We start from the raw sequence: 20,035 nt of genomic DNA on the forward strand, positions 1-20,035 counted from the left end.
TTGGCTTCCTTCTATCGGCGTTTTATTCCTCACTTCAGTAGTGTTACGGCTCCTATCACTGATTGTATGAAGGGGGTTAAGTTCTTCTGGACGGATGATGCCGAGGCTGCCTTTGTTGAGATCAAGCACCGACTCACTTCAGCCCCTATTTTGGTTCTTCCTGATTTTTCCCAGCCATTTGAACTACATTGTGATGCTTCGAAATTGGGTATTGGGGCTGTACTTAGCCAATCTGGGCGTCCTGTTGCTTATTTTAGTGAGAAACTGTCTAGCGCTAAACTTCGTTTCAGTACCTATGATATTGAGTTCTATGCTATTGTCCAGGCAGTCAAACACTGGCGTCATTATTTATTTCAGCGGGAGTTTGTCTTATATACGGATCATGATTCCCTCAAGCATCTTGGTGGTCAGGACAAGATTTCTCATCGTCATGCTTCGTGGGTCTCTTATTTACAGCAGTTTACTTTTGTGATTAAACACAAGGCTGGTGTGTCTAATCGCGTGGCTGATGCTTTGAGTCGTCGTCATGGGCTGTTGGCAGAGATGCGTGTCCATGTACCCGGCTTTGATTCGTTTGTGGACCTCTATCGTGATGATCCTTTCTTTTCTCAGGTCCTCATTCGCATCCAACAGGGGGATTCGAGGGACTTTGTCTTGGAGGATGGGTTCCTTTTCCGCGGTGTGCAACTGTGCATTCCAGATTGCAGCCTGCGTTTGAAGATGATTCAGGAACTCCACAAAGAAGGCCATGTTGGGCGTGATCGTACCTTCCAGCTTCTTGCAGCTTCTTATTTCTGGCCTTCGATGCGCAAAGAGGTGGGGCGTTTTGTTGCTCGTTGTCGTGTTTGTCAGTTGGCTAAGGGCGCTTCGACTAATGCCGGGTTATACTTGCCTCTGCCTATTCCCACTCAACCATGGTCTGATGTCAGTATGGATTTTGTCCTTGGGCTGCCACGTACCCAGCGTGGTTCTGATTCGATTTTTGTGGTGGTTGACCGATTCTCGAAGATGGTTCATTTCATTCCCTGCAAGAAAACCTCTGATGCTGTGGCTGTTGCACAGCTTTATTTCAGGGATGTGTATCGCCTTCATGGACTTCCTGCCTCCATAGTTTCTGATCGGGACACTCGCTTTGTGAGTCACTTTTGGAGGAGTCTTTGGCGTTTGGTTAATACTCAGCTGAATTTTAGCAGTGCCTATCACCCGCAAACTGATGGCCAAACTGAAGTTGTTAATAGGTCTTTGGGGAACCTTCTGCGCAGTTTAATTGGGGATCATCCTAAGGCTTGGGATCTGAAGCTGCCTCAGGCCGAGTTTGCTCACAATCATGCTGTTAATCGCTCCACTGGTTTCAGTCCTTTCCATGTGATTTACGGGCTGTCTCCGCGTGCTCCTCTTGATTTGTTAGCGCTGCCCAGTAAGGTGCGTCCTCATTCCACTGCTGCGGATTTTGTTGGTCAGTTGGCTCAGGTTCATCAGACCACATATGACCGCTTGGTTGCTGCTACTGCCAAGTACAAGGAGAAGGCTGATTCGAGAAGGCGTGCTGTTGATTTTGAAGTTGGTGACTTTGTGTGGGCTATTCTGACTAAGGATCGTTTTCCAGCTCATGAATATAGCAAGCTTGCTGCTAAGAAGATTGGTCCTGTTGAGATTGTGGAGAAGATCAACCCCAATGCTTATCGTTTACGCTTTCCCAGCCATGTGCGTACCTCTGATGTGTTCAATGTGAAGCATCTTGTTCCTTTTGTGGGTGAGTCTTCTTCTGATGAGGATGATGCGGTTCCAGATTCGAGGACGAATCTTTTCTACCCTGGGGGGAATGATGCGGTGCGAGTCGAAGAGGCGTTTATGCGAAAGTTGCAGCATCCGAAAATATCTCGCAAGTGTCAGATTTCGACGATTGCCTAGTGTTTTTCGGGCGGAAAAGTTTAGGGGCTCAAAATCGCATTTTTTATTAGTTTCGGGTGTTTTTTTTGCAATTTATTAAAAGTTGTTTATTTCTTTTGCAAGCTAGGGTTTGAGTATTTAAAGGATCTTAAAACACTTTGTTAGGGGAAGATTATTAATCAGAAAACGAGGTTTCCTCAATATCTATCGACTTTCGGTATTCGTAAGAATCAACGAATCTTGATAAAGGTTCATCCTAGCCACGCACGCTGCATCAGTCTGAATTAGGTTTCTTTCGACCAACATCTTCAAGGCAACTAACAAGGACATTCTTAAATCATCGAATTTGCGAGCCAATCTTAGCGGAAATGAAGTAGTAGTCTCTGGTTATTCCAAACTTGGTTTCATGCTAGAAGATCGCCTTGGTGGGTACCTTGACTCGTCGTTTGCAATGTGTGTCGCGTTCACATCCCATATATCGATAATGTAATCGATCTTAGCTTGCCTTTGTACTAAGGTTTGTTTGGATAGGGCTTCTTACCTTCCTTTGTCTCTTTCTTTAGAGCATCATCATAGCCTTCGCTTGCGCTTATCAAACCCTCCAAGTAATAATATTTGCATCCGATATCTGTGTAGTTTAGTTCATATTAACATATATCTTGTCAACTTGGGCCTTCTCGTTGGGAAACTCATCGATTTCCGATAGGGTTGTGCAATCGATTGTTTAAACGGTTCCAAATAAGTCTAATTTTGCTTTTTATTTTACAAATAGGATAACCGACCAATAATAATATCGGTTTTATCGTTTATGGTTCGGTCAGTTAACTAGGTTTAATAGGGAACTGATCATTCAATTTTTAAAAAATTTAATCATATTTTTTTATCATAATTATAATTTCTTTAAATTATAATTTCACGTTATTATAATATTATAAAATGATTATACATATTTAAATGAAACTATTTCAGTTGTTTTTTAATTTATTATTTTATAATTTTATATAAACTATAATTTTTTTAAACAATTCTATAAAATTATAATTTAAACTCTAATAACCAATATGTATAAATCATTAAATAATATAATATATCTAATATTACAAAATAATTAATATAAATTATAAAATATAAATATATAATTAAATTATTACCGGTTTACTAGTTAATACGGTAGAAAAATAATTCAACGAAAATCGAAACACTTAACTGGTAAAAAACCGATTAACCAGAACCTCTAGAACCGGTTAACTGATAAACTAATAAAATGAAATTGGTAAACTATCCGTTTTCTAGTTTTTTTTTTCACAACCCTTATTTCTAATGCAATTTATTTCCACCTATTAGTGTATGCCTCAAATGTTTCATTTTGTCCCTTCCAGATTGTCCACAACTTCCTCTCCGAGCTATCCACTTTGACAAACATGACGTAACGACTAATGAATACCTTCTCTAGTTCTTCCAAAGCCAGGTACCGAGTAATTTTGTGACGAGTATACCATTCTAAGGTTGTATCTGCCAAGTATATGAAAAAAGTTGCACCATCGTGACATCTCTGAACTGGCAGGGCGTAATGTTTATAATGTACTCGTTCATGAAGGTCAAGGGTTCCTTTTTTCTAGTGTACTTAGGAATACTAAGCAATTTCAACCCATGTGGTACCACGACTTTTTGGGCCGCTTCTAGTCCATACCTTCACAACTTAGTGGCTCAAGATGTGTCTTTGCTTGTGGTTCATTCAACTTCTTCAGAATTTAGGTTTCTATCTTCTTTATTTACTTTATTTCTTCGTAAGGATCATAAGCGTCTCTATTAGCTTTGGACCTGAACTTGCTTACCCATCTACCCAAAGACACTGGCTTTCATATTTTTCTCTTTTACTAGACCTTCTTGCTATTACTTTTGTATTAACTTCTTCGAATTTTGTGGATGCGAAAATTTCTCGGAAGAGTTGGGTTTGAACCAAAGAAAATTGTTGTGTTTAGCGATAGTTAGAGCGCTACTTACCTCTCTAATAACTCATCATTTCATTCCAAGCCGAAACATATTGGTGTGAGATATCACTAGATTCGAGACATTTGAAACAAAATAATTATACATGAAAAAATTGCACACCAATTAGAACTGGTCGAAAGATTGACAAAGACTTTGTCGAGTGAAAATCTTGAGGCTTGTCGATGAAGAGCAAGCATATTGAAGCCCACCATATGAGTTGAAATGGGAGTTTGTTGGAGTGTCCAGTCCATTGGGCTTGGACTAATAAAATATTATATATAATATATTATGAAATATATTTATATTAAAAATGATTAGGGGAGTGAATTTAGGTGAGAAAATGGGAGAGTGAATGTCGTGCAAAATTTGATTGGCTGAAAAATAAAATAATTTCTCTCTGTTATCTTTTTTCCCACTTTTTTCTTTTTTCCAACTAATAAGGTGATACCGCGTCATTTCTTCTCACATTCTCTCCCTATCACTCCTCATCTTTATATACTATATAATAGATAGCAAAGGTTTTCATTCTATAAACAAAGAATGAAACAAGAAAGAGAGGGAAAGAAGGCAAACATTAGAAAGAAAAAAGTTATTTTTTCTTCAAATATTTTCTCTTCTCTTCATAGATACCTAGGCTTAAGTATTTTCACCATTGGTGAAGATGCACTCTACATGTATGTGTCATCTTTAATGATGATGTTGTTTTAGAAAGTTTAGGTAATCTATTAAATTGTAATTTTAATTTGTTAAAATATTGTGTAACTCATTATAAGTGATATAGTGAATGGTTTAAAAGGCTTAAGTTCGCGTGTCATTATTTTTTACTCTTGTTGAAAGGATTTTCTACGCTAAAATTTGCGTGTCTTTATTTTCTGTTATTTGATTGAATATTGATAGGTTTATAAATTTAGCACTAAAATAGAAATAATATTTTCCGTATTACTATTTCTGAGATTCTTTTTATTAACATAACTCTTAATTGTTGATGGGTCGTTTACTACTCATATCCTCGTATTGTCTTGTTGATTTTTTATCTCGAGTCCGTGTTAGTTATTTTCTTAGTAGTAAATGAGATGAAGTTACTAGACTTGAAGTTAGTTTTTTTTAATAAAAAGTCATTTAGACTAGTTTTTTTAGTTAGAAATTGTTTTAGATGTATTGAGTTTCTCACTTTTTTGACAATATAGGTAGATGGTCAATTATCACTTAAAAAATCCGACGTTTTTTCAACCCTCGATTAATGATAATTTTTATTAATGCTAAAAAAAATGGAATCACCCATCTTTACAGATCTTTTGAGTCAACATGAATTTTTTTTATTTTTGATGAATTTTTTTGTGTTTCCTAGTACCTACGTCCTACGCCACACATTGATCAATTGCGCTCGAATATAGACAAAAGCATTACATGTGATGACGATGTTGTTTGAGAGACACATGTTAAGGTAAACAATATTATATTTAAATTTGTTTTCATATTTTAGTTTCATACTTTATCATTTTTATTTTGGATTGGTTGATCCTAATGCACATGGATTGAGAGACAAGTCTCTTTCATTTTATGAGGATTGGTGTATTGTATTTCAAAAAGATCGAGCAACTGGAGAATTTGTTGAAGAGCCTGCAAATGGAGAATGAAGTGAGGACTAATGATACAGAGTATGAAAATATTGGAAAAGAGCCTACATCTAATGATACAGAGTATGAAAATATTGAAAAAGAGCCTACATCAGGGTCAGTTCATGCAAGAACCGGTGATGTAGAAGAAGGAAGACAGGGTAAAATAAATAAATGTGAACCTCTAATGACACACATGAAGGAAATTAATGACACAATGCGAGAATTCTTTACAAAGTCAACAAACAATTTGGTTGCCTTAATTGCTAAAACTAGTTACCAACATAATTTATCAACGAAATGAGTGCAAATATGTGAAATAATTTCTCGTCTTCCTCTTAATCTAGGCGATAAGATAGATGCAACTATTGCAATTACTGCCAAGCACAATTTGTTGATATATTTACATTATTAAATAATGATGCTAACATGTTATATTATTCATCGAAAGACTAACATGGTGGATAAGAAAATGTATGTATATAAGATAGTAAATATAAGATAACGTGTTATTTTTGTGCTTGCAAAAATATGTACATTTGCGGGTGTTTTGAGACCATTAGGTTATAAATGTTTTACATTTGACATGTTGATCTTAATTACACTTTTTGTAATTATACTCTGTGAAATTTGTAGAATCATGATTTAGTATAGTGATAAGAAACTTAATTCTTAAATGAGATTGAAAGAGCTTAAGATTTCATCTCTAATTTTATCTAGAAAATAACTAGGAATGAGAATAGGAGATAAAAGAACTAAAAATTTACTATATGTGGGATCAAAGTTCCAATATTTAACGTGAACAAAGAAATAATTCTTGACTACCTTTGTTTGGCAACATTTTATAACATAAAAAAAGCACACAAAATGTGTTCACAAATACAAGCCAGAATAAAAAAAGAAAAGAAAAAAAGAAGCACATAAATGGAGATAAATAATAAAAAAAAAAATTTAAAATTAAGTAAATATTAATTTAACACTTAAATTAAGTTTATATAAATTTCTTTTACATTTTATACAACACTCTTAGTATAGGTTTAACCAAATTTGAATAACCACTACCAAACTAATGCATAACTTTTCTCTTTTCTCAAACTCCACAATTATAAACTTAGAATTTTTTTTATTAATATAATATGTGATATTAATTTTATAAAAAATATTTATATTTTATTTCTTTTCACCATTCAATCAATAATTCATTAATTAAAATAATTTTAATTTACTTTTATAAAATTTAAATATAAAAAAAAATCATTACAATAATTCAACTAATTAAAATCTAAATATATTTAGTTTTCTCAACAAATTCTTTCATAAACTTATTTATATTATGACTTAAATACTTTTTTTAAAACAAAACACCAAAATTATACATTTCTATGATCTTGAAGACCCTATAACATCGTGTAGAAAGGCTATTCTGTTTGTGACAAAAAGACAGGGTAGAGAGCTATCCTCACTATTCTTGATGAATCATTGGTCCTTTCCTATGTGGTTAATATTTTTCTGAGATGTCCAGCCTTTATAGACAAGTAATCCATCCCGACATTCCTTATTGCGCATTTCGGTGTGAATAAGAAAAGCAATCTCTAGTTTTAAATATAGTCTCAGCATCAATCCTAAAGGCCTCTAGTCCCAGAAAGAAAGAGACTTCAAAGAAGTAACATTCCCCATAATTTAAAGGTCAACTACAGAAAACGTTCGAAAAAATCTACTACTCTTTTCTTTCAACTACCTGCTAAGCTCTAAGACAGAAATTACCCCCTTCTCCAGTGGTATCCGAAAAAAAATGTCATTCTACTCATTTGAATTAGCGAACTGTTTCACGGTCTCAATTGATTCTGTGTAGAAAAATCAGCTACAAGCAGCTTTGTGCTTAAAGATTCAATCAACTATACGTCGGATATAGATATATTTGGAAGTGTGATAAAATTCTTAATCTTAGCATAGACTTGTATATTTTGTAAATACTTTTTTTAAGTACTTTAAGTATTGAAGAAATAAAACAAAAGATAGATTAGAGATCTCTCCCGACTTGAATCACCCTACAAAATAACTACAAAATTATAAAAACATATATAATTTATATAGTATTTCTTATATTTTAAACTAAACAATGATAACTACACCACGTAGAACTTATATTACTTGCTAAATGATGTTCCTAGAAGTTATCCTATTTAGAAACACAATATAAGACTAACCCTTATTTTTATGTTAAATCATCTCTTCTAGCCTAACGACAATAAGAGGTGAATACTAACTCTAAGGTCCGGAGTTCAAATCTGTCAAACGACAAATTCTGCGCCTGGTTAAATGATTAAGTATGTTTGCGGATTACATACTTAATCCGTTGTCCCTTTTTTTCTAGGTTAAAGATACAATGTTTCCCCTATTATGCAAAATTCTTTTTCTTTTTTTGTTGCAACATTTTGTGATATTTCAATTTATATACGAGGTTACTCTTAAAGGAAAAAGAGAAGCATCCATCCATATCATACAATTAATGACACAATAATATTTTATGAAAAAATGAACATATTTTCTGCTCTTCTATATAGGTTTGTTTTGCCCTATGTTGAAGAGCTAACACCATTGCATTGTTATTTTATATCCCATTCCTTTGCTTTTGTTTCGTTTGATTTTACAATGAATTTGTAGTCTAATGAATGTTACAAGACTTGCAAGCTGTGATCTTTTCAGGAAAGACTTAAAGTAGTAGCTGAATCCAATATTGGTTTCTCCAAGATAGTAGGCACAATTGGAGGAAAAATTCGTCTTGTAACCGTCATATTCAGTCCTTTCGTTGTGTGGATTGTTGCTCCTGTGGTCATTTCAACCTGCAGACAGACAGGTTCATAGACTCAACTTCTTAAAATGATTTTAACCTTTGTTTTTAACAGCATTAATTTATTTCTGCAATGAAATTATGTTAAAACTGATTCTATTTCACAAATTGGATGGATAATTTGAGTTCTCACAAAGTAAGTGGTATTTGAACGTTTCATGCCAATCTAATATGCTCAATGAACTTCTGTCTCACAAAAAGCATACCTCGCCCAAATGAAAACAAATAAAGCGAAATGGAGAAAGCTGATTCATAATGCAAATAAGAATCCTTCTAGAGATTGAAAATAGAGTAATGTTCAACAATCCACTTCTCAGCCTGATTTTGGCAAAAATAACTACTCTTCTTGGTTGGGCAAAAGAAAAAGGAACTGATCTCTAACAGATTCATCCAACTTACCAAAAATTTCAATTTGCCCACTAAACTAAAAGCTTGGGTCAATTATCTATCGATTGTGTGCAAGTTGCAATTTACCCATTCAGTCCAAATTCTTCTCAAAGTGAGCTTATTTGGAAACCGGTATCTTGTCACAAGTATGATCCAATTGAAAAGTCACCAACTGAATATTTTCTTGTATGATTTTATCGTTTGGTATAAGATTTACCACTTGACCAGAAACATCACCTAACATACTACCACATATCTAAACTCTACATCAACAACAAGATGAAAATAACAGCAGTATATACCACTCACAATGAGATCATGAAGGAATGGAAAAAAATAGACACAGGAATTCAGTTTATAAAAAACAATACAAACAAAAAAGTTATCAAAGGAAATATGACTTACAGGAGGTGCTCCAAGTGCCATTTGGAAATCGAATCTCCGAACAAGCATTGCCACTGCTGTAACCGTCTACAAATAGGCATGATTTTAACTATCATGTCAAAAAAACACAACTACAATAGAAAATCTGCAAGAAGTAGATGACAAACATGTAGTCGATCATGACCAATTCCTATACCATGATCGTATCTTGTACAGGTAAGGTAGAAGAACTGATCCTTAGTCTCAGTGGTTCAAGGGTATACTTGTGACTGTATATTGTGTAGTTAGGTTTCAAAATCATTGATAGCTAATCTGGTCAATTTTATGCTTCAGTTGACAACATATTTTTCTCTACTATTGAATTGTACAACTTAAAAAAAACAAGTGCAGCCTTTAGCAACCAAGCGTGCTTTACGTGTAAAAACCCAACATACAACCATTTTTGTAAATAGTGCTATCATATCCAGGTCCCAATATCCCCAAATAAAATGAGTTGTATTTCATCATCAATATCTTATTTCTGACAATAGACAACTCTATAACCCCTCACTTTGATCTGGTGAATCGAACTTGAGACTTGAGGGTAATGAGCCCCTCAGACCAAGATTTTACTAAGCTACGCAGGGTAAGTCTAATAATTAAACATTATAACAAATGTAAACAACAAATGATTCTTTATTAATTTTTAAAGTTACATTCATTTTGTTGCACGTATTGACATAATTAACTACCTCAAATGTTGCAAACATGTCACCAACACATTTCCTTGGACCTCCACCAAAAGGCAAATAACTGAAGAACAAATTCCAGGACAACACTAGTAAGATCCCGTGTAAAATTAATGAAGCTTGATTCAAGCTCCAATCTGAACATAAGACTTTTGAAGAAAATTCCAAATAGATTGTTTGCTGAATACATTTCCAAAAAATTGCCAGACTTGGCAAAAATGAAATGTATTTTGGTTGTAGGTTTTGATGCAAATTTACAAGCATCACTCCAATAGAAGAACCTTAATATAGTAAAACATACTTTTACAGGGAAAGTTACGTGGACAATGTTACACAAGAAATGGTTTTAGGAGGAGTGTATTTTGTTTTGGAGGATAAACCAGGAAGAATAAATTCAGAAAGAAACAATAACCCAAACCAGAAAAAACTTCGCATCTACCTGAAATTTTGGTTCGTTTCATTAGGGTTTGGTCCATCTAGAGGCCATCTTTCAGGATTAAACTTGCTTGCATCCTCCCAGTGTCCTGGACAACGATGCAAATTCCAGACAGAAATAAAGATATCTTCATTCCTGGAAGCCAATAAAAAATCAGGACATGAAAAATATCTTATCAATCACTCATTACAATTTTTTAATAAATTACCATAATTCCATTCCCAGTTATTTGTATAATTGCATTGCAATTACCAAGCCAAGTTTGAATTATGTCACCTTGAAATGCTATTTATCGCAAGAATTTACATCCGCATTCAAGGCATATAATTGTAATCTACAAGTAACCCAACTAGATATATGGAAGAAAACAAATATAGGGTAAGGTTTAATGAACCATCTGCCATGTGATCCAAAGATGTAGGATAGACTACCTAAAGATAGATCATGACTGAAGAAAAAGCCACGCAAGGAAATACAGTTTCGGCCATTGAGTTGATTGTCAATTTTTAATGTGATGCCAGAGACTTGTAAAATTTTGTTAAATATCATGTAACGCATGGTTTGCAATGACAACAAACCTAATACTGATAATAAGCTTGTTCTAACCATAAATGTAAGAATGATATGCGTGAGTCTTAGGAATCGATAAGTTTATTATTTTGGTTAATAAAATAAGCAATAATTATAACCATGCTAATAACATATGACTAACAAATTGAGTAATTATCAAGCAGTAGGATAAAGCATGCAATTACTGTTATTTATAAGAACTGTTTCCTACTTTATGAATTTATAACCTTTTTATCGGGTAGTCTCCAAGCATATCATTTTCAAGAGAACGTCGAATCAAAACTGGAGGCTGTGGGTAAAGCCTCAAAGACTGCAATTATATGAGTATTATAAGTGCTAGAAACAACCAATAACGGCAGAATATTGAGATTTCACCTAAAGGGAAGAAAGTGTGTTTCTTACTTCATTAATTACACGAGTTGTATATTTAAGTTTCTTCATATCTTCAACGGTGGGGAGCCTGTCTCCCAGAACAGCATCAACCTATATAAATAAAATCTATACTTCAAGCATATAGGTTTAAATGTTCATTTAAAGAACAATCTGTAATGATAGTAATAGGTTTCTTCAAGCTTTATATGGATTACCTCATTTTGAAGCTTAGACATGACACCGGGCTCCTGCAATCATCAAACACAAAAATATGGTTATATCTACAATAATTTTGATTATCCTACACAAGTAAAAAGTCTTAACTCATAATTACAACTTTATACAAAAAAAAAAGACATGCAAGCAATAATAATAACTACAGAACATTTAACCGTTTTCCACAAAAACAATAACTACAGAACATGACATTGAAAGATCAAGAATGAATTGTACTTCGATTTTAAAGGCAGCAGTTAAGATACTTCTTTATTTTAATGAACATGTAGACATTGCATGTGCATATTATCCATCATCAATCATTGACATATCACTCAAATCATCAATTAAAATACTCTTACTTTATTTCTATAACATTGTAAAATATAAATACAAGCAAATTTTAGTCATTTAAACCAAATTATCCACTTTTTCATCAAACAAGATATTATCTAAAAACACAGAATATTTTAAAAATAAAAACTATCAAACAACCCCTTATAGTTTAAACAATGTTTAAAATAGATCCTTATAAATAGTCTATTTGAAGAGAGGCAGAGAAAAGGCATTTAGAGGGTGGAGAATGCAAATTGAGTGAAAGGTATAAGAAATGTGGATAGATGAAGTTAAATGTACACAGTTATATTATGGGTGTTGGGTAGGGACACTATTTGGAATATCTTTGTGACCGAAAATTTGATTGTATGTGATTATCAAGGACAAAAAAGTTAATTTGGTGGGAACCAAACTTCAATTCTGATACATTAACGCATGTGTAAACCTTTGAAAGAAGATAGAATGTCCATGTTAGGACTGCAGCAGATGTTTCATGTCCAGCTATAAGTAAAGTCATCAAATCATCACGAAGCTGCTTGCTGGAAACCTACAAAATCCGAGAAGAGGAATTACAATTTTAATCCATTTCCCCTGTTTTTATTTTTCATATTGAGAGAAGAAAAGAGGTTTACATCATCTCCCGAAGCCAGGAGAAAATGAAGAATGCTTGGATCCTGTTCATTCATGTACTCTTCATGAAACTGCAGCTCCTCTTCTTCAATCAGTCTCTACAAGTGTATCAAAAATTATCAAATGGAAGTTTATGATGAGAGAACAAGATACTAAGCCAATTTTCTTACACCAAGATAAATGTTAATACAACATAAAAAAAATTAACAGTATGACTTGTTAGGCATATGATAAGAGTCTCTCACATACAAACAATCCCATTTTTAGTATGAAAAAATTATTCCTAACAGCAACTACCACATGTTAAATAAAAAGTATGACTATTTTCACAAATATTGAGTGTTTTAGATTCACAAGATAAGAATTTTATGACCTAGATGCCTGATTTTTTTCTAACAACTATAAGTACATAGATGTAAAGACTGATGGAAACATTGGGTATTGATAATGACCTCATTTGTAAACACTTTTTAGATATATTTTTGTATCTTGATTCCGATCCAGTCACGGACAAATAAATCTTTTAATTCATCCAAACATTTCAAATCGAGATACAAAAACATAAATAAAAGTGCTTGTAAAGATTGTGCTCTATCATAATAAAACAAATCTATCTCATATAAATCTACCATCATTAGTTTAGTGTCTTTGAAAAGAATAGAATATATACAAGTCACTATTAAATTTCAAAAAAGAAAAGAATATATATATATATATATATATATATATATATATATATGAACTGTAAGAATGCAAATCTAGTGCAATTAAGATTTACCTTGCATATAGCAATCAGATCATTAAGTGTTCCATTGATCAGATCTAGTGCTGCATTTACTTTTTTTAGTTTTGGTGATATGTCTTTCCATATAGGTATCTCCCAGAATGGGATGGGTGCAACACTTCGATCTTCTGCTTCTCTCAGTACAGTATATACAGCCTGTCATGATAAACATATCAATGCAAGCATCATCAATTGCTGAAGTAATACTAAAACAATAAATACTAGTAATGAACGTGAAAATCTGAAAGTTGAGAAAAATAAAAGAAAGGAGTGAATTATAGTAAATTGAAAGAAAATAAGAAAACAAAGGAATATTATACCTCGACTATCCCAGTGTCATTTTCTAAGGAATCAAAATCATAATTAAACACGGCTTTTCCAATGATATCTAATGTCAAGCGGGAGAATAGCGACTCCATCTCCACATCCTCGCCATTAGATGCAGCACTATCAAGCTTCACGCATAATTTATCTGCTGCTTTTCCAAACAAACCCACCATTGCTGACACATACTACAGATAGGATTTATGTTAATTTTTGTAGAAACAAATTTTATTTCATCCATATCAGATCAGACACCAAATAGAGAGGTGAGGGATACATAAGAAGAGATAGGAATTATGAGTGTAGAAAACCAAGGAAAAATAGATTATTGAGACTTATCTTATATAACTTTCATCTATGTACAAAATACCACAAGGTAATAATGTCATAATCAAATAGAGAGAAATGAAAACTTTGTACTGGTGTCAATAATGAGGGTAGTAAATCGAAAAGGAGACCATGTCAAGGACCTCTAGCTCCATACTACCTGAGCTCATTCGAGAACCTAGAATTGGAGCAATGATTTTGATGTTTTTTTGCTCTATTTGAGGTATTGTATGTTTTCCCTATTTTCATTCGATTAACTTATGATAGTTGATGTTATGACTTGTTTTTGTAATGGTTAGCGGTTTTCCCACGACAAATGCAACCTTTGGGTTACACGTGGATCAGTAAAAGGATTCTAACTTTTCAAAAATTAAAATAATGCCATAATCAAATCTAATTGTAAATGTTTACTTACAATCATTTTTTGTTAATGTAGGAAGGTAGCATGACCCCCACAGTCATGACGGGTCATGACCTCCACTTCAACTTAAGACGTTATAAGTGAGAATTGAACCCGTGACCTTTGGTCTCTTAGGCACGACTCTTGCCATTTGAGCTACCCTAATGGGTTAATTTCAATCCTATTATATTATGAGATAAGAATATAATCTCACAGTTCAAGAAATATCTTATATCCCCAACACTTCCTCACCAAGTCAAGTTAACAACTCCATGAACTTGAGTTTGCAACATAACATAAATCATGTTGTGCTTTCATAGTAAAACTACTTATCCCTAGCTCTCAAGGATGTCATTGGCTCTATTATTTTCTCTCAAACAGTTTCATCTCTAACTTGTCTCATCTTTCAGCAGCTTCTCTCTAACTATTTTGTCTAACTTCTTCCCTTGCCTCTATTCTTTTTCAGGAGTGGATATAAGTTCAGGTCAACTTATATAATAATATCTCAAAACTTTTCCATCATGTAAAGTTCCAATTAAGATGTACAAAACTTCATTTAAAGAAGCAATTTATAAAGGGAAATAGAATTATGGGTAGCAGAAAAGAGACTAAATAAAAAATAAATAAATAAACCCTCCAATAGAATAATTAATGGTTTCCATGTGGACACTACAGTTATCTCAATGCTTATTAATACCTTCTGGTGCAACGATGGAACTACAGCACGCCTTCTCACTCGCCATATCTCCCCATCAGCTGGAATAAGTCCCTTTCCCATCACAAAATCTAAGATTTCAGCTAAAATACCCTGAAGAATCAGAAAATTAGTTTGATTGTCTCAGACTGTCTACAAAAATCTAACCACAAATTAAGAAAAATATGATGGACAAGAAAATAATACAATTTTTACACCTATTTAATTCACCTTTGAATAAGCCTTTGAGTTATCCTTCAGAATATGTTTTGCAATGGAAGGATCAGACACTATAAGAAATGACTGCAACAAAATTCAGAACCGGTTGATTATTGTGATAAAAATGGGGAAGAAGTTTTGATCAAATATATTTAAAGGAGATAGCAACACAAATATATAAGTAAACACAAACCTTAGGCCCAAATGTCAACCTGAAAATTCCACCATACGTAAGGTAGAGTTCATAGAGTGGAAGGAAAAATGGCTCGTTCCTTATAGAGCTAATTGATCCCATTGCCTCAGGAATCTTTGGATAGTCTTCGTTGTTATCAGTCCACTTGAATAGGAACTCAACAATTCCATCAGGAACTCCTAAACTTGACAAACCCTTCTTCAACACAAATGGGAATCTTGCACCAGAAAAAAATAGCACAAGAAGTAGGACAAAATCAATTTAGCTTAGTTATTATAACACATGGATACAGAATTTGGATCCAAAAACGTATCTGGACGAGACTTTGTTTAGAAACTAAACTTAACTACAAACAGATTAAAAAAAATATTAGTTGTTTTCATCTAAATTTGGATATGGATACAAAAATAGGCCCATTGGAAACAATTTCTAGAGCTGGAGCTAAATTTCCTTGGAAAACCCTTTTTATGGTCAAGTATCTCGTTAAGGTATTGATTTAGATGAGATAATGTTCTAAATATAACTTAATTAGACATATATTAATAAATTTGTTAACGTTTTCTTATACAAACCCAGCTCCAACTACATCTCCAAAAAGTATTTCCAAATGGGGACACGTGGAAAAGCTTTAAGTAAAAAAACCATAATGTTTGGGTGGTCACAAGTCAAAAACACCAAAATTAAATTAAAACTACAACCCAATCCTATTGAAAACAATAATTCCGAATCAACAATCACAAAGTTAAGCGCCAAGTAAATCAAATGAAGCAAGACAACTAACTAAAGTGATAGACAAGTTCAAACAACCAAGAGAGCAAACAATAGCAATCAAGCTAGCATGTGGCCCGAGGAGGATCACACTAACTTAATTGGCCTTTGAGTCATCATCATCCTCAAAGTCACTCATGTCTTGCATCTTGTTCTTCACACTTATCAACTCTACGCTAGTTGGGTTCCTCACTTACAAAGGGTACTAAGGACACAATTCATACCTCATACTTGATGAACCTCTAGAAAGCAGCCTCTACATGGAGAGCCGCTAGTGGGAGTATTCCTGGTTTACAACTCCGCATTCCTATTTCCGTTAGAAAATCTAGTGTACTTCCCTTTGAATCACAATTATGCCCATGTTGATTTTGCAATTTCCATGCCAAGGAAACACTTCAAGTTGCGAAGGTCTTTAATTTCAAATTCTAGATCTAATTGCTTCTTTAGTTCCTGCAACTCATCCTCAATGAGTATAATGCCTCAACATAAACAATCAAGATAGCCACTTTCTTTTTTGTGGAATTCTTGATCATCAATTGGATACAGCTTTTATTTGAACAAGAGATAGCCATTAGCTAGCTACCTAAGTACACATTTGTTTTTGTAAGATAATTGCATGTTCAATGTATATCTTCTACATATGAGCTTACTCTCACTTGTATCGATATTATCATAAATAAATAATAAAATAACTACTCTTCAAAAGCACTCATGTATCTCAACATCCAAGAAAATAACCATTTTACAATAAATGACTTGCTTCCAAATGAAATAAATTTATGGAACACATTCCTACAATGTTAAAACATGTTCATTTACTCTTAGTGAATATATCTTACAAGAATTACTTTGTACCTAGATGATAAAAGATATGTAAAGAATATTGCTAAATATTAAAATTTCCAAATGTTCTACACATATTCACATTTTGTTGAAAATTGTAAGTAAGTTTAGATCTTCAAACACTCGAGTAAAATATACAAATTTTAGTATTTAATAGATAAAAATAGAATTAGACTCCTCTGTTTATGTTTTTATAAGAAGAGAAGAAACCTATTCTATCAGATGTTTTTGCACATTTCAACTATTTCATGAAGGAGGCTAACACAATAAACTACTGGCATGACTCCCGTTCAATCATGTGTTTTCAATAAGAATCGACCATGAGATCTTAGTATAATAAACCCCTTAATTTTGACCCAAGAAAACCTCAGTCCAAACCTCTTATCATCATGATTCATGAATTATCCAAGGTGGGTTAGTTATCCCAATTTTCGAAGCAGTATTGAACAAGCAATAACAAAACATTTTCAACTATTAGCTATGCAATCAGACAATCAAATAGTAGACAAATCCAGTAAACAAAAGTGTGATAAAACCAAGAACACATCAAGGACACCCAAATCGGTACTTCACATGATATAAGAACTCACCCAGATCGCTGAGCTGTGAATTCTCCGGAAGCAATGCGTGCAGACAATTCAGCCCGTCGCTTCTGTTCTAATAGTTTCTCCACTCTCTTCACATCATTGTCAGCTGAACCGGAGCCTCGCCCATTTGAAGAGGAACAGCAGATTGCGTTGTATCGAGAGCTTCCTATGAAAAACAAAAACAAAAATGGAGATTAAAACCGAATTTTGTTGATGAAAATAGATTTGGCATACGAACCAATAGTGGGATTGAATCTGGCAACAGTTTGAAGTTTGGTCGGGTGATAATATTGCAATGTGATGAGTGACGGCAGGGGAAAGAGAGAGGCGGAGGCGGCCATTACTGAACCTTCAGATAGTGCGATTGATTAGACGCAAAGTGAGAGAGAGAAAGAAAGAAGGAAAGTGTACTGCCGCCCACTTCACTTGAGACAATAATGATAAAATGCCGGAGCAAATATGGTTGTGGTGCCAAACTGATGATGCTAAACAGACAAAAATGGAATCTTTTCATTTTCTCCGTCTTCTCTCTTCTTTATGCTCGGATTGGCCGTTTGGATAGGGCTTGGCAAAAAGGTCGATGATACACAAGCCACGTTCGAATTAGGCAAAGTCTATTTTGGGAGATTCCTTAATGGGACAAATGTTTATTTTTATAGAAAAAATTAAATGGACTTCATCCATTGATTTTAGGGAAAATTTGATTAAATGTTCCTCATAATAGGTCTAATTTCAAAAAAGGTCCACAGTTGATAAACCTTGCAAAAAGGGTCTTTTCGCTTTGTGAAATGTCGGTCATGTCCTTCATAACACATTTATCGCTGATGTGCGAGCATTACAGATGCGAGAATCCTGTAATGGTCGCATGATGATGTGCGAGCATTACACGATTCTCGCATCTATAATGCTCGCACATCATCATGCGAGCATTACACGATTCTCGCATATCGTGTAATGCTCGCACATCAGAGTATAAATTCAAAATCTAATTTTGACTTTCATTATAAAACGTTTCAAATTTATATATCCACTCTCCACGACTCCACTCTCCAACGTCTCATTTCAACCTACACCACTTCAACTGGGAATCGTCCGTTCGTTCGTCCGTCTCGTTTGAACTCATCATCGGTCGGTCGGCCATTCTTTCGTCTGTCTCGTTGTTCAATTATTCAGGTCTCTTTAGGGTTTAGATTTGGGTTTAGGGTTTGTAATGTTCTTATTGATGGATAACTCTAATGTATGCTTATATATTGATGGATAATCCTTAGTCTTTAGGTTATTTGTAGCTTTTAGGGTTTAGGGTTTGGTTTTATGTGTAATGTTCTTATTCAGTCGGTTTCACATTCAGTTGGTTTATGGATATTTATGATGAAGGTGCTTGATTTTCTTGAGTGTATGAAATTGATTTCACAGTACTCGCTGAATTTCTTCCTAACCATGTTCGGGTAGTGGGTGATGGACTTTATCGTGTTGTAGATATCTACCTTAAGGTAAATGAATTCCCTAAATGGATTCAATCAAACTCAAAGACAACCAGAAAAGCATTCTCTTAGGCTTTGATGACTTTTAACATCAATATTTATACTTCGGTTTGTAGCTCCATCCAAACATAAAAGACTTGGAGCGATACAGGCTATGTAAAACAGTTGACAGCCAAAAACTATCTCAAGAGGCTTGCAACCATGCTGCTCAAAACGAGAGGCTTCCAATTCAGATGGCAGTCCAAGTTCTATACTTTGAGCAGATTAGGCTCCAGAATGTCATGAATGGGAGTAGCAGCCCTACCTAGTTCTTCTTCGGGTCCACAAACGGGCAATTTCCTCAACGTTCAGGAAGTGGATGTATCTCACCAAAAGATAACTACGCATGTGTCAGGAGAGATAATTGAGAACTAAAGTTGGAAGTTGCAAGGATGAGGATGAGACTAACAGACTTGGAAAAAGATCATGTCTCCATGAAACAGGAGCTGATAAAGATACACCCATCAAACATATTATTCAAGTCATTCACAAAGAAGCTAAGCAAACTTAATGCCATGTTTAGGCTAAGGCCCTTTGGTGGCAAAGTCAATTTAGAATCAAGACTCATGTTACAAAATCAAATGTGTCATTCAGTGTCTTGACCATGGAGAAGAAATGCCACAAATCTCAATGAGCAAGAAAATGAAGAGTGTATAGTTTTATGTTTTGTCATATGATTTGTGTTAAAAGAATGACTGATTGTGTGAAGGTATTGAAAGGTGGAGAATTATACATGAACAAGGTGGAGAATTACGCATGAACAAGGTGGAGAATTACGCATGAACAAGATGGAGAATTATGCATGAACAATGTTGAGAATTATACATGAACAAGGTGGAGAATTACGCATGAACAATGTGGAGAATTACGCATGAACAAGGTAGAGAATTACGCATGAACAAGGTAGAGAATTACGCATGAACAAGGTGGAGAATTATACATGAACAAGGTGGAGAATTATACATGAA

The 20,035-nt window shown here is 34.1% G+C and overlaps 1 protein-coding gene across 1 annotated transcript; it reads right to left on the reverse strand.

Moving 5' to 3' along the window:
- Positions 1 to 7,996: 7,996 nt before the first annotated feature.
- Positions 7,997 to 18,096, reverse strand: LOC124937834 (protein LUTEIN DEFICIENT 5, chloroplastic). The gene is made up of 16 exons (XM_047478162.1): positions 17,786 to 18,096; positions 17,551 to 17,713; positions 15,350 to 15,566; positions 15,169 to 15,240; positions 14,941 to 15,051; positions 13,513 to 13,704; positions 13,187 to 13,348; positions 12,411 to 12,506; positions 12,224 to 12,325; positions 11,442 to 11,474; positions 11,257 to 11,337; positions 11,082 to 11,164; positions 10,288 to 10,419; positions 9,852 to 9,912; positions 9,142 to 9,207; positions 7,997 to 8,341 (listed from the first exon to the last, which is right to left on the reverse strand). Exons 1-16 carry the CDS (start codon positions 17,886 to 17,888, stop codon positions 8,201 to 8,203), a joined length of 1,815 nt encoding a protein of 604 aa, XP_047334118.1. The 5' UTR covers positions 17,889 to 18,096; the 3' UTR covers positions 7,997 to 8,200.
- Positions 18,097 to 20,035: the final 1,939 nt, after the last annotated feature.

This window comes from Impatiens glandulifera, chromosome 5, assembly GCF_907164915.1.
Source record: "Impatiens glandulifera chromosome 5, dImpGla2.1, whole genome shotgun sequence".
NCBI lineage: Eukaryota > Viridiplantae > Streptophyta > Magnoliopsida > Ericales > Balsaminaceae > Impatiens > Impatiens glandulifera.

Bases quoted from the DNA above. Each gene is read 5' to 3' on its own strand.
- LOC124937834 (XM_047478162.1), bottom strand. From the start codon at position 17,888: ATGGCCGCCTCCGCCTCTCTCTTTCCCCTGCCGTCACTCATCACATTG. The intron at 13,349-13,512 runs GTATAATATTCC...TTATCATGACAG, and splicing joins ATGACACTGGGATAGTCGAG to GCTGTATATACTGTACTGAG. The intron at 8,342-9,141 runs GTAAGTCATATT...GTCTGTCTGCAG, and splicing joins TGGCACTTGGAGCACCTCCT to GTTGAAATGACCACAGGAGC.